The 15,700-nt window shown below is 38.6% G+C and overlaps 1 protein-coding gene across 14 annotated transcripts in view; it reads left to right on the top strand.

Moving 5' to 3' along the window:
- Positions 1-15,700, top strand: part of CTNNA2 (catenin alpha 2) — a 510,177-nt gene that overhangs the window by 150,574 nt on the left and 343,903 nt on the right. For 12 of the 14 annotated variants that reach the window (XM_065661830.1, XM_065661839.1, XM_065661849.1 and 9 more), the window contains one exon: positions 8,831-9,034. In XM_065661830.1, coding sequence (XP_065517902.1) covers positions 8,831-9,034 — 204 coding nt within the window. Of the gene's footprint in view, positions 1-8,830; positions 9,035-11,065; positions 11,592-11,942; positions 12,356-15,700 lie in introns of those variants that run through there. The other 2 variants (XM_065661918.1, XM_065661873.1) reach the window with 2 other exon arrangements.

The raw sequence follows: 15,700 nt of genomic DNA, 5'->3' as shown, positions 1-15,700 counted from the left end.
ACTGTACTATTTGGGAGATGACCACATCGTATGAGAAACAGTGTCTGATGGCACTGGTCACTGTCCTCCAGGCTGTAAAATGGAGTTCATACTTAATAAATGGACTATCATAGCATATTTCTCAAAGATATTAATAATCCTTCAGGACTCTTTCTCAGAGCTAGTGAATGCAGTGCTCTTTATATGGAGTGAAAGCAAGTAATGAGGGGGAAAAATACATAGACACTGAAAAGACATAATACTTGGGTACAGCAACAGCAAAGGCTGGCTTATTTTGGCAAGAAAATTAAGATCAGTCAAAATGTGACATAAAGGTAATGGACAGAAGAGATGCTGTATCAGTAAGTGACGGCCTGTAAAATGTTGCTTTTTGGACAAATAACTGTTGTAGATGTTCATCCTGGAATGGATTTTGCAGAATATTTCTGGAATTGTCAATTTCCTTGTAAATCTGTTCTTCAAAGAAGTGATTTGTGATACTGGAGATTAAAAGAGCAAAATGTGAGCTTCAAAATAAGAATTGAAGCTGATTGTTTCAGTATTGAAATCATGAGAGTCTATTTCAGAACTACTGCTCACATCCCACATAGCAATTGGAAACTGGACTTGTTGAGCTTCAGTGTCTAGGGAAGGACAGCCGAATGGCTGTTCCTGTGTAGTAGCACTTAACATATTGAATTTAAATAGAAATGCTTGTGTTACTGTGCATTGGAATAAACGTGTTGCAAATGCAGATAACTTCATATATGACTTTGAATGAAATGCAGGGTATTTTCTCTTGAGCAGCTGAAGTGGCTTTTAAACTGGAATGGTGTTGAGTCAATCAGTGTGAAGGCAGCCAGGCTGCATCCCTGTGCTTCAGAATTTCTTTCTATATTCAATAGACTGATTCTATTCAGTGAGAACTTCCGGCACTTTCTGCTCTCCTCAGATCTCTCCTTAATAGGGAAAAATCACAGACTGGTCATCCTCCATATATTAGGAAAATCATGAGCAACAGCGCAAAATTGTATTTTATAGAATCCATAAAAACTTTACTTGTTTGTAGAAAAATACCTTTGAGGATGCTGAACTGACCTTTCAAGAGAGGAATAAGCTGTGTGAATTTTCAGGTTCCTGATGACGCTAAATCACAGAGAATCACAGAATCCCAAGGGTTGGAAGGGACCTAAAAAGATCATCTAGTCCAACCCCCCTGCAAGAGCAGGGTAACCTACAGTACATCACACAGGAACTTGTCCAGGCGGGCCTTGAATATCTCCAGTGTAGGAGACTCCACAACCCCCCTGGGCAACCTGTTCCAGTGCTCTGTCACTCTTACAGTAAAGAAGTTCTTCCTGATGTTAACGTGGAACTTCCTATGCTCCAGTTTACACCCATTGCCCCTTGTCCTATCACTGGATATCACTGAAAAAAGCCTAGGTCCATCATCCTGACACCTACCCTTTACATATTTGTAAACATTGATGAGGTCACCCCTCAGTCTCCTCTTCTCCAAGCTAAAGAGACCCAGCTCCCTCAGCCTCTCCTCATAAGGGAGATGTTCCACTCCCTTAATCATCTTTGTGGCTCTGCGCTGGACTCCTTCAAGCAATTCCCTGTCCTTCTTGAACAGAGGGGCCCAGAACTGGACGCAATATTCCAGATGCGGCCTCACCAAGGCTGAGTAGAGGGGGAGGAGAACCTCTCTTGACCTACTAACCACTCCCTTTCTAATGCACCCTAAGATGCCATTTGCCTTCTTGGCCACAAGAGCACATTGCTGGCTCATGGTCATCCTCCTATCCACCAGGACCCCCAGGTCCCTTTCCCCTTCACTACTTTCCAGCAGGTCAACCCCCAACCTGTACTGGTACATGGGGTTGTTCTTCCCCAGATGCAAGACTCTACACTTGCCCTTGTTAAATTTCATCAAGTTTCTCCCCGCCCAACTCTCCAGCCTGTCCAGGTCTCGCTGAATGGCAGCACAGTCCTCTGGTGTGTCAGCCACTCCTCCCAGTTTTGTGTCATCAGCAAACTTGCTGAGGGTGCACTCAGTTCCCTCATCCAGGTCATTGATGAAAATATTAAACAGCACCGGTCCCAGCACCGACCCCTGAGGAACTCCACTAGTCACAGACCTCCAGCTAGATTCTGCGCCATTGACCACAACTCTCTGCCTTCTTCCTTTCAACCAGTTCTCGATCCACCTCACTACTTGATCGTCAAGCCCACACTTCCTTAGCTTATCTATGAGGATGCTGTGGGAGACAGTATCAAATGCCTTACTGAAATCAAGAAAAACTACATCTAAAGGGACAAACAAGCTTTTTCTTCCATGTTACCACTGCACTTTCCTTCCTACTACGATCCCTTCTGTGTTACTTTTGTGTGTGTTTGTTCCCTCCCTCCAGCCTCTGAATTTTCCATGCAGAATTTCAGTAGTTTAGCAGCAAGAAACTCAAATTGTGTTTGCATTGAGCGTAGATTCAGATGAGATCTTAGGCAGAAGTTCTTCCCTGTGAGGGTAGAGAAGGCCTGGCTCAGGTTGCCCAGAGGAGCTGTGCCTGCCCCATCCCTGGCAGTGCTCAAGGCCAGTTTGGATGGGGCTTGGAGCAAGCTGCTCCAGTGGAAGGTGTCCTTGCCTGCCGCAGGGGTTTGGAACTGGATGAACTTTAAGGTTTTCTAGTTCAAACAGTTCTATGATTCTAAATTGTTTTAATTATCTGTTTTTACAAATCCATTCTACTTTCAAACATAGTAGTTGGCTTTATGACATTGTTAATGCTTTTTCTGTGCTTATGTATGTATACGGATGTGTATGTATTATTATGGCAATGTCAGCTCCAGAATACAAAGGAGCACTGGAAATAACAGGTTTTTTGTATCAAATACATAGCAAAAATGCAAGCTCTGTAAATGAAACACCCTCGCTTACAGTCAGTTAGGATCTTATGTTCAGTCACCTTTAGCAATGAGGATGTGGCTGCTGTTCTGTATTTTCTGTATAAGAGCACCATCTAGTGGGTTTCCCTATTTTTATTTTTATATATTTATTTATTTTTTTGTTCCTGGAATGCACCTGTGCAGTTAAACAGCATTGTAGAAAGATGCAGTAAGCAAAAATACTATTTATAAGTTTAACCATAGCACATGATGGTAGGAAAAGTAGTATGCCAGCACACCAGGCGCTTTTTGTGCTTTCCTGTTAAAAATGTGTAGTACTACTGGTTTGTCGTAGGACAGGAACCAGGTTTTTTGCAATGGAGAATTTATAGTGAATCCTCATCCAAACAGATTTGTTAGAGGTAGAATTCTAGAATGAGTTTGTGTCAGAAGGGAGCTTGAAGCTCATCCAGTTCTAGCCCTCTGCCAGGGGCAGGGACCCCTTCCACTGGAGCAGCTTGCTCCAAGCCCCTGTGTCCAACCTGGCCTTGAGCACTGCCAGGGATGAGGCAGCCACAGCTTCTCTGGGCACCCTGTGCCAGCGCCTCAGCACCCTCACAGGGAAGAGCTTCTGCCGAAGAGCTCATCTCAGTCTCCCCTCTGGCAGGTTAAAGCCATTTCGCCTTGTCCTGTCTGTACAGGCCCTGATCCAAGCCTCCTCTCAGGTTTTCTTCTTGGTCCCTTTAGGCACTGGAAGCTGCTCTCAAGTCTCCCTGAAGCCTTCTTCATGCTTATTTCATTATAAATAATAAGTATGAATATCTGAACTGTTAAAAAGTCATTAAATGTTTGCCAAGTTACATAATATAGCTCAAAAATAACAGTAAATGAAATTCTGCAATTCAGCTACACTTGGCACTATTATTAGCATGTTTGTTTAGCACCCTTGGGATGCTCGTATAGCTCAAGTATGTGATTGTGAACACCACCAATGTGTCAGGGAAACAATATCTCAATCTATTTAGAGAATAGAGGTAACAGGAGATTGAGAAGTTGGGGGCTGTTGCTATTGCGTCTGCTCTATGCTCTGTGCACTTCTACCCGAGTGTCCTTTTCATCAAACTACTATGAATTTAGTCATCCCGCTGTCCCAGGAGGAAAGAAATTCCCTTATGTCTCTGAATTAGTTCTCTATTCTTTTATCACATTGGACCAGCTCACCAGAAGCTGCAGTGTGGTATCATATGGTCACATTGTTCTTATTTCTTCAAATCATAGCTCCGTGGTGTCTGTGGAATACAGCATGGTGGTAGGTAGAAACATTTGATTTATCACTAAACAAGAACTAAATACCTTGTTAGCACTTTGGGGGACACTGACACATGTATCTAAACCAAACTATGAGTGCACTGCATTTGTTTTCAGGTAGTGCAGGCGCCTCTGACAAAGGAATACATTGAACACTCTCCTTTATACAGTCTTGTCTCCCAAATTGCTCTGAAAACTGGTTCCCTCGATGTATTACCTGCTGCTTTTTACACTGCAGCCATTTCTCATACTGTCATGTGGTTGTGACATTGTTTATTTAAGATATCTATCAAATTTGATTTCTTCATGGCATTTGTCACTGTGGTTTTGATTCCTTCTTCTGACATGCTTCTTACTTTGCAGTGGTATTTACCTTAAAAATTGTGTGATTCATTGTGATAAATCACCGAGAAGTATGTTAAGGAATGGTGTCTGCCCTTCAGGTTTTACATTCTGAATAGATGACTTGATAAAGTGTAAAAAGAGAAATAGAGGAAAGGAGGTTTCATTTGTCCAGAGTTGCACAACAGATTCATAGAATCATAGAATTCAGCCTGGCAGGGACTTCAAGCGTCACCTGGTCCAACCTTTAATACAACATTAATGTAAGAGTTAATAAAGGAAATGCAAAGCCCTGAATTCCAATTAAGTGTCTCTACTGTGCTGTGCAGCTTTCCATGGTGCTTAATCCATCATCTGAATTTACTGGGATTATATTGGATGTATGTCTTCTTAAACCTGCCTTATACAGAAGTTCCTTACTTGAAAGTTAATTCTGTTCTACCTCGGATAATTCCTTCCCCCACAGAGTTTCAGCTAGGCAGTGCTATAATTGCAACAGCTCCTTTATCACCTTAATGCCACTATGTTGTCTTGTACAAATAGTTTCAAACTTAAGATTTGTGTGAAGTTTTTTTTCCTTATAGCATCTTATATCAGTTTCATAACTCTATTATCATGCCTTCAAAGTTGCCTTTCCTGTCTTTGAAAATATGAGTGAAAGAATCAGATCAACTTTCCTTCCTTCCTTATAGGAGCACATGAGTTGTTTCTGGGTTTTTAGTCTTGGTTTGGGTTTTCTGTGTATGTTTTTTTTCTCATGAGTGCTTTTAAAATCTTTTTCCGGTAAGAAGGTTGCTTCCCATTAGAACAGAACAAGTGGATATAGAATTTCTGTTATATGATTTGATAGCTTCTTTAAAAATTCATCTTTACTCTGTTACAAGAGGAAACCACCTTGGGGTTTTGTGTGTTTTAAAGGGCAGAACACACATAATTGTGTAAAGGGCCCAAAATAGACCATTGTTATTCTCCTCATCCTTTTAACAGTAAAAGAAATTAAGGAAGTACAAGGAAATATTGAATTCCTCCTTGTCCACTCAGTCAGAGGTTGTATGGTAGATAATTGAATGGGGAGTTCTAGAAAGAATCTGTATGAAGGTAAGAATCTGACCTTTGCTGTTACGCAAATACACCTAACTCTACAAATAGGAAAACTCTGCAGACCAGTTGGTTGGTTCCTCTTTTTTACCTCCAAAAATGTTATTTGTCACAGTGTTTATTGCAAGTGATAGCAGAGCTATAATTTGAGAATCCCTCTGTTACCAGCTCTGAGGTGCTGTGGTTTCCTTGAGGCTATTTAGTGTTTTTAAACAAATGATGCTTTCAATGTACCTTATCTTTAAGCCTGCCAAAATGCTGAGCACTATTGAAGTTTATAAGTCGATCCCTTGACATAGTAATGAATTTGAATACATTTTACGTTGGTTGATTTTCAGCATTTTCAGAACTAGAGATCCCTCCCTCCTGCTCCCAAAATCATTAACATCACTTACGTGTTTGAAAAGGGAAAAAAAAGTGGTTCTGGAGAAGCTGCTGAAATTCCCTTAAGACTTTCTACTTACAGAACCCAGTAGCTGAGCAGTTTTTTGATGAGCAATAAGGCAATGCCCATGATAATTAAGGTTTTGTAAGAGCATATACTAAATTTAGATAATGCAGGTAATGATACAGTAATCATAGTGCTTTTGGAATTGTAAAATTGTTTTAAAAGATCAATTAAATTTAGTGTTTTGGGTTTGGTTTTCTTTATATTTCTAATAAACCTTGGGTTTTTTTGTTATTGTTGAAAAAATTCCTATGCAGATTAAGTTTCCCAAGTTTCAATGAGTATGTGCTTTCTGATAATACAATGCATTGATGGAGGGTTTGTCATGATTTTCATTTTGTTTAGTTGAATTATGAATTTGTCTGATACTTTAAAGTGCATTACATGAAAGGTCATAACCATACCATAAAGTCCATACCTTGTTGTTTATTAGTGTTCAGGATAATTTATTGTTGTTTGATACCCTCAGTGGTACACACTTCATTGTTTAAAATGTAAATGGTGTTTGTATTTAGCCTGTATTGAATTTTCTAAGCTTATTCATAGAGTACGATATAACTGCTTGTGAAAGTAGTGAGTGGGGTTTCAGTGATCAGATATTTGATCTGCGGCTCGTTCATCCTCCACGCTCAAAAAGGATGGAAATACTCCAGGAACACATTCTTGGTGGGTCTTTGGGTGTCATAGAAGATTGAGTGCAGGGTCTTCAAAAACCTCTACGAAGAAAAATGATTCGTGACTTGCTGAGAGGTGCAAGATCTGCTCTTTGAAATTTGCTGTGTAGGTAGAGAACCTTACGCCTACAGCTATGAGGAAGAGAAGGAAAAGTGAGGCATTTCTGGAAAGGCTGGTTGTGTTGCTATCATTGAAACATGAAAATTGCTATAGTCCTGTATGGATGTTGCTTTGATGGAGTTTCTGGCTTGAGAAAGGGGTTTGCTACAAGTAGAACGTATGTTGGCTAATGGAAATCCCCTAGTCCCCAGTAAAGTACTTCCTGACTTTGTTAATAACCATTTTTATGGTCGTTTGGAAACAAAGCAAAAAATCCCACGACTATTAACATAACCATTTTATGGTCTTTTTAAAGCTCAACCACATTTGAATAAGGAAACACTGATAATAATTTGAGGCATGCAGCTATTTTTTTCTTATAGTGGCATAAATTGCTGAGATAGTTCATTTGACGCAATTTCTTGCTACTACTAAATTATGCTGTGAAAGTGAATTCATATAATTGATTTCTTAAGCTCCCAAGTATCATCATTCGACTGAAAGGCACAGCTACATAAATATGCATAGGCCAAAGTCATGGAGGAGTTGTTTTCTAATTTAGATGCTTGTAAAACTCCTCTGCTTACTGCTGTGAAACACAGACCTCGAAAGATACATGTGAGACGTTATTTCACATTGTGGGTTATGCTGCATTTATTTCTGCAAAGTCAGCATGTCCTGGAGCTACAAAAATACATTATGTGGTTAAAATTCTTTTATTTGTCCTTTTTATTAAAGAATTAATCTTTATAAATTACCTGACATCCTTATGTTTATTACTATTTAACTGCTATGCATTCAGTTAAGCGGTAGAGTTCTCAAGGCTTCGTTCCCCTTTCTCTGTGTAGTGAGAGTTATGCTTTTGTGTGTGTGGAGTTAATTGGAAGTTTTATATTGAGGAATAAGCAGATCTTTTGTAAAAGCCTTGTCCTGCTAAATTAAAGAAAACATATTCACTTGGAATCAGAATTTAGCTTCAGTTCATTTTAGCATATTCTGATCTATAATAAACACATCCAGTTTTCAGCATTAAAGGCAGATGTCATGTCCCTAAGTCCTGATTTGTATTTTAATACACTTAATGCACTTGCTGCATTTTTTCAGATTAACTGTATCATTTGGCTTAACATTTGTTGATCGGCTTTGGATATTACAGGAAATCAGCTAATCATAAAGCTATCAAAATGTTGTGAGCATTAAAATGGTTCATTAGCGATAATCCAATGTGCTTTAAAATTACATGTAATAGAAAACAAAATACTTTTAATTTTGCTTCCCATTTTATAATTTATTTTCTTTTAAAGCTCACGTAAGTGTGCTTCTTACTGAGCATTTTTTGGCAACATGCAGTTATGAAACTTCTTTGCATGATTACAGCAAAAGGTTACTGCATTGCACGGTGGTGTTAATGTGCCTGTAAGTGGGAGCACACAATTATTGCTTTTGTATTTGCTACCGTGAACTACAAAAGGAGAAAAACCGTTCAGAATATAATCTACTGGTGACTCAAAACATGACAGAAAGCTGTACACTGACAGGGGTAGAATCTATGTGTTTTAGCCCTATTTGATATTTGGAGATAAGTTTTATATATAAGGTACACAAATGTTTAGCCATGGTCATAATTTCAGAATTAAGATGTCTTTAATAGGAAACACTCTTTGAAAATCCAATTTTTTTCTATGGAAATAAAGATGTTTTGCTAACCAGTAGGTTGACAAATTAAAGATATTAAAACTCTCTTTACCAATTGTATTTTATAACTGTATATTGTGAATTCATTATAGAATTATTTATATAGCAATTTATTTTTAATTTTGTTAATATATTGGGATTTAGAGCTACCAGATATTTCCATAATATTGTAATATTTTCAGGAATTTGATAGGTAATTATTTATAAGAAAGACTAAAACCATGCGAAGCCACTGAAATCAGAGACATTGGAAAAAATGCTGAAGACCCATAATTTTCCCACTCATATTTTGTCTTTTAGAACAAAATCATTTTAGACCCAATGACTTTCAGTGAGGCCCGCTTCAGACCATCCCTTGAAGAAAGGCTGGAGAGCATCATCAGCGGAGCAGCGCTGATGGCAGACTCCTCCTGCACACGAGATGACCGCCGGGAACGCATCGTCGCTGAGTGCAATGCCGTGCGGCAGGCGCTGCAGGATCTGCTCAGCGAGTACATGAATAATGTAAGTTACACACTTTTCTTACTGGCTGCTTCTTCAGTTGATGATTAAACCTTTCAGAGGCTAATGTTGTGCCTTTAACAAAGCCAACAATGCGTCTTTGTATCAGGAGTAATGGCAATGCTGTTTGAATTATTTGACTTCTTAATGGTAATGCTGTTTGAAATATTTGACTTTTTAATATATTGCAAATATTGTGCAGAAGTTTGGTACAATCAGAAGCTCATAGGAGTGTTTTACATTAAGAGGAACTGTGTTCCCTGTGGCTTTCACATTAAAGTTTGTTCTTATGCAATATATAGGCAACAAGCACTCCTTTTGAGGTAGAGTATCTTTAAAATGACAGCTAAGCGCAAGCAGTGGAAGTGGGCAATGGCCCAAGACTTTTCTTAATGAAAGTGAATGCGGTGGATTTCCACTGTGTGATGGTGATTGTTGTGTTTACTTATTTGGATGTCACCTATAGATACTCATGTAAGGTTGTCTGTTTGCTCTGTGAGTTAAACCAATGAAGGTTTTCACTTGGTGTTGGAGCTGTCAAAGTACTCAGTTGCTATGAAAGTAGCTGTTCACACAAAGAAAGGTATCTGCAGTACTTTAAATAGAACTGGCTGATGTAGGCTTTCAAGTGGTGTTAAGTTGTTCAACATGGTGTTAACCTGTACTGCTTCTGTTCTGCATAACTTATCCCAAAAAATTTTCTGCCCAACAATATGAGTTAAAACTCATAAATACTATTGCTGTGTTGTTTGGAGGATGTGTGGAAAAGACTTAAGCAACATCAACCTTTATTTAAATGGAAATGTTGGCAAACAGGTTTCAAACTGAGCATCCGATACTATGCTGTTGTCTTGTCTGACTTGTCTGTCATTCCTACCAGAGTATCAGGTAGCACGTTTTGATCCCATTTTGCTAGAATCATCAAAATAACGTTTAAGAGGCTGTTCAAGTACGAACCTCTAACGTTTTCACTGGCACTGTTATAGTTGGTTGGTAGTGATGCAATGTAGTATCAATAGTGCGAATTTCAGTCCTTTAGTCATTGTACAGGTCAAAATTAACTGTGATGTTTCATAAGGTATTATTCCATGTAACAGAGTTACCTCATGGAATTTGATGGAGAATTTAAACGCGCGTATTATTTACTTTATAGTTTTTAAGTGAGAATTGAAAGGTTTTTACACTGCATGGAAGCGAAGCCTATGCTGTTGTGTTAGGGGTTAGAAATTAAAGAGAGCATTAAATAATTGGTGATGCGACTGTGGTGGAAAAGGGCTTGCTGGTTTGCTTCATAGAGAATCCTTGCTTAGTTGAGCTACTACGATAAGATGTAATCTTTAAAGGTCTTCCAGAAACCTTTGAGAACTGATGGATTGTGGCTTCTGATGTTATTGTGGTGCCCCCAGGTTTTTGGTAACAATGCAATTTGCCCTTTCACCAGAAACATTGTAATTTTATTTCTGACCACATCTACAGAGGTGAGGAGAGTTTTAAACTACTGTAGGAATATAAGACCACACTGAAAGTGGCTCATGTGTAATTTCATAGTTTTTACTTACACATAATTATGTGAGCATCTTTTTATGGTTACTGCAATATGTTTTTTGAATTTCTATTCCTTCTTTGTTTTCTTCTCTTGTTCTACTTAATCTGGGCTGTACAATTGCTATATTTTTTTATTTTCCTGCTTAATATTGGAATGAAATCAATTTAAGCTATTTTTTACAACTATTGAGTAAACACAGTACAAACTGAATGTATACTTAAGTTACGTAAAGTGAAGTACTTCTAATTTAAACACATCTGATATGGTAGAATTTGAGAATGATATTGGAATTATATTATTGTCTTTGAACCTGATCTTTGCAGATACAAGGAATTGGATGCAGTTTTACAGATTAAGACACCTAAATTTAGGTTTCTGTATGTAAGTGCAGACAGCTAAAGTAAGGGAGTAAATTCAGTTGTTTAAAGATAGATGCTTAGTGCTGTTTTAAACTACCAATTTAAATAGCCTGGTGCTCATCTGAACAGGGGCTCCCCAATCTGCCACTCAGAAGCATTTGGATCTACCATGGGCCTTGTGTCATATCTGCAAGCGCCAATCTCGGGTTGTGTGTGGGAAGAGCAAATGGCCAGTCTTGCCTTTATCAAGCTGTTGGAGCTTAAGCTCCTTTGTAACTTGTGGATGTCACATCAATACTGCCAAGGGAACCTGAAGAGCCATTTAACTGGTGAGGTGTTATAATCTAGCATGGGATAATTTAAATAACTCTAGACTTCTCTGTTTGTATAACTAAATCCCCATTAACCAGACTAGAAGATGAGATGCCTAGTTTTATAGGCAGTTCAGGCATTTATCCAAAGACAGAATTCCACTCTTTTTTTTTTTTTCCCCTGGCAGAATTTCCTCCAATACTTAACCAGTTGCTTGAAACCCAGGGATGGATGGGTTTTACTGTGGTTTCAGCGATGCTGAGCATGTCCATTATGACAAAAGATTTCACTTGGAAAGCTCTTTTTAAAGCTTTTTTGAGTTTCAGAAGGGTAAAACTGAAAGGCATACACCTAACATGACACTGTTACGAGTCTCATCAAGAGTCGGCTAGACTGTCAGAGCATGTTAGCTTTGAGATGATTTGGGGAAGACTGACATCATTAACGTCTTCTGCCCACGTGTTGCCTTCGTTGGCGTGGTGACCTATCTGAGGAACGGCACGGCAACCAACCCCAGGCCGCTCGGTCCATCTGCTCACAGACACCAATGTGGTGGACGGCAAATGGCAGTTTATCTGCGGGTAACACGGCATTATATACCTTGAGTTTACAATGTCACTTCCGTCTGCTTACATCACAAACCAAGCGTTACTGGCTCTAGAGAGGGGCCTTATCTTCTTATCTTTCCGTACAGCGTGACATCTTCTGACTGCCGAACCCTAACTACCACGCCACGCAGCCTTAAACCACTGCAATCTGCAATTGGGAAATGAATCGGGCATCAGTGATGTCTATTTTGGGTATTTTGGTGTTTGACGATTATCTGGAAAATGACAGCTTATTTCTTGTCTGATTGTCGATCAAATGTGGGTATTGAGTTAGATGCTTGCCATGAGATACAAAGAACATAGAGCAACTGAAATATTTTGTAGTCATATTTTACAGCTAAAAACAAAGAAATGCAGGGTATTGGCAATGTGATGTACAGTCAATGGTAGTTCAAGCCTTCTCCAGCTTAAAATGGTTTCTTTCAATTTATCTATTTGTATGACTTGAGTTTGGAGGGGTATTTCTTTTTGCATACAAGAACACTTCTATTTGTTGTTGTTCTGTAGACTATATATTCCCTTTTACCTGTTGGATGTTTAGACTGCAAAGCCGTATATAAATTGGTTGTGGTTTATGTATTGCATTAAATTTTCATAGAAGCTAAGTAAAATACCAAGTGCAAAAGAACATACTCAGAATGGCGATGTTCTTGATGCTTCAATGATCTTTTGCTTTTGCTCTAGTGGATGGTTTTGCAGGCATGAATCGGAAGCTGGAAGTACAAGCACCTGTATGAAATACAAGGCTTGCTGTTTGATACTGTATAATTTCTAGCATTTTAAACAATGAATGCTGAAGGCAATACAAGGAGCAAGACAAGGGAATAGCTTCCTACTGAACAATGTAGGAACTCTTACCTTTTAAGCAGAATAAGATGTATGAGGAAAATTCTTCCACCTGCAGAACAATCCCTGTGCCCACTTCTTTCTTATAAAGTTCACTGTAGGGAGTTAAGTGTCTTACCTTTTGTGCTCCAGCAAGTGTTTTTCAGTACTTCCACCATATTTCCAGGTCTATTCCCTGTAATCTGTCTTAACATTAAGTGCTTTACCAGGCTTTACTAGATAGATATGCTTTGCTACATGGGATGGTAAAAATTTAACTCACATGATAGTGGTGATTTGCCCATTTGTCTGCCCATTTTTTATGGATCAGTCACAGGCTAACAAGAAGACAAGACTGTTCTTACAGTTAGTTCCAGGGTATAGTTTGGTGTGTTATCCAGAGTTTTACCAAAGTAAGTTAAAGCTTGTTTGCACTTTGGAAGACTGGATAGACAAACACTATAGGTCTCCTTGTTTTGGTTCCTTCTTCCTTCTCCTCAGATAAATGTTGGCTTGACCGATTTCCTATATGTGAAATAAGATCTTTTAAATCTATTTTTTCAAGCTATCTTAACAAATATATAGATGTTCTGGTCCCAGTTGATAGATTAGGAAGGGAAAATTAGTCCCGAGGATCTTTACAGTTATATGAATAATTATATGTTTGTATAGTATATTGCATTGACTGGAGCCTTACAATGCATAAAGTCTCTGCAAGATCTTATGTGGAGATGAGATGTAAACTGTTTCATTATTGCTTGTATATCTAACAATATTAGTTTAATTTGTCTTATCAGTAACTGTCAAAACATTTTCCCAGCATGGTTTTTATTTCTTTTATGGTGAACTCAGCTGAACTTTAAAGCCTTTCATTTCTGGGAAGCATAGGCAGGAAGACTTTCAGTTACTGGTTCATATGACTTTCCTTTAATATCTCACAGAAAATTGATGTTGGTTCTTTTGTTTGTTTGGGCTTCTTTTTTTCAGGTTCTTATCTATATGTGATAAATCCCGTAATTTGTTTCAATATAAAATTACATTTCTACACTTAGTGTCCTGCAGAGAAGAACTAAATACAGCTCCAAAGAAGCTCTTAATGCAATTGCTTTCCATTTGTCTAAATGAAAACGTTATTTAGCGGATGGTTAGCTCTGATTGTGGTCTAGTCTCCTGCTGGTTTACTGTCCTGGATCCTTCATGATTTGTAGTGCAGGCTGTCAGGGAGCAAAAACCCCAGAAACCTGGGAGTCTCAGCTTTTAAACTCCTGGATTAGAAGTACACTGCTAAAGTCATATAACCCAATACTGCGTACCGTTTCTAGCAAGCATCAGGGTGCTGCTGTGTTGGTGTCTGATTATAAGAAAGGAAGAAAATGATACCTTTAGAAAAATATGCCTTAAAAAGAATGCTTTGAATTCCCTCTGATATCATCAGTTTCTGTTCCAAGCAGAGGCAGACTGCATTTTGGGTATCTGGGGCATATTGAAGAGAGATTTGGAAAGCAGTTGACAAGTGAGTCAGCCTTGACTGTTAAACACCTCTGTAATCACTTCAGTACTGGCTTGGTGTTAATTCAAGTCCTCATTTGAAAAGGCATTTCCCAGGTGGTTCAAATACAAGGTTATCTTCTTGAACCTTTGGGCTCATTATTAAGCCAACCTTCATTCTCATGCCTTCATTTTCCTCTCACCCAGTGCTCCTGATCCCAGGCACTGCCCATGTTTCATGAGAGCTTGGGGTTTGTTTTTTATCATAATTGGGCTTTGGGACAAAGAGTATTTCTATGTATCTAAGTAGAATGAATAGTCTTTTATAAGTCTTTGCATTACTATGATTATTTAATGTTTAGATGTGAGGACCAGATCTCTGCAGGCTAGATTTTGGTTGTCTGTTTATATATATATTTTACTGTTATTCCCATAGGAATAATGTTGCTGAATGTTGGCTCTTCATAATCTGGTTCTCTAAAATTACTACCCATTCCTGATGTCTGTTCACTGTAACCAAGATATGCTCCAATTCCTGTTTCCTTTGGAGAAGAAAATGTCATATCTCAAAAATGCAAATATAAGAATGAATGAAGCAGCATGAATCTACAGGCAGTTTTTCTTCACAAATACATCGGTAAAACATTTGAATTGCTCCAAGTGAAATTATAGTGCTGCAGCACATGAAAATGAAATGTCCTTAATGGACAGCTGAAGTTATTGTGCTTGATTGGAGAACGAAAAACATGATGGCAAATGAAAATCTATACACTCTCAAGATACTGTCAACTTCCAGATTGAGCAGCTCCATCCGAATTCATACGTAAGCGAAATGTAATAATTGTTGTCTTTGTTCTGGCGCTGGCTTGTGTAAGGTCAGACTGGGTGACAGTGAGCAGTAAATTACAGTTATGAGGCAGAGAAATGTCTGTAGTTGTTCTGAGATGAGGAATTTGGGGTGAGTGACAAGAGATGGACTGCTGGGTCATCGACTGACATAGGACCATTTTCCTCTTGGTACTGTGGTAATGTTCCTAGCTTTGTGAATAATTGTTAGAGGAAAATGTCTTGTTTAAAGTTTCCTACAGTATTTCAAACTATTTTACTCTTCACTTTGCTGATTTAAAGGCTCTAAGAGCAGATTTGTCTTTCTGAATTTGGAAAAAAACAAGTAGAAACACAGTAGTTATTACTGGAGGAACAGGATGTGTTCCCAAATGGGCAAATGTATATTATGTGTCACAGCATTCCTTCTTGGTCACTTGTGGTTTCTTTGCATCTGTATGTCTCTCCTGAGTGTCTGAACTTCTTACATGACTATACCTAAATCACTGTCTAAGTATGCTACCTGCAATGGAATCTGAGCCACCTTTTAAGGAACATTCTGTCTGTTTTTTGGGAACATTATCAAGGCCTCATAGGGGAAGCACAGTATATTTTGATAGTGGGATAGACTTGCACAAGTGAGCTTTGATTTATTTGTTGATTCCCCTCTCTTCTGGTTTTGCAAGTCCAAGTTTAGTTTGTTTTG

This window comes from Lathamus discolor, chromosome 1, assembly GCF_037157495.1.
Source record: "Lathamus discolor isolate bLatDis1 chromosome 1, bLatDis1.hap1, whole genome shotgun sequence".
In the NCBI taxonomy this organism is placed as follows: Eukaryota; Metazoa; Chordata; class Aves; order Psittaciformes; family Psittacidae; genus Lathamus; species Lathamus discolor.
Note: the sequence above shows the minus strand (reverse complement) of the source record. Positions and strands in the feature narration are given on the sequence as shown.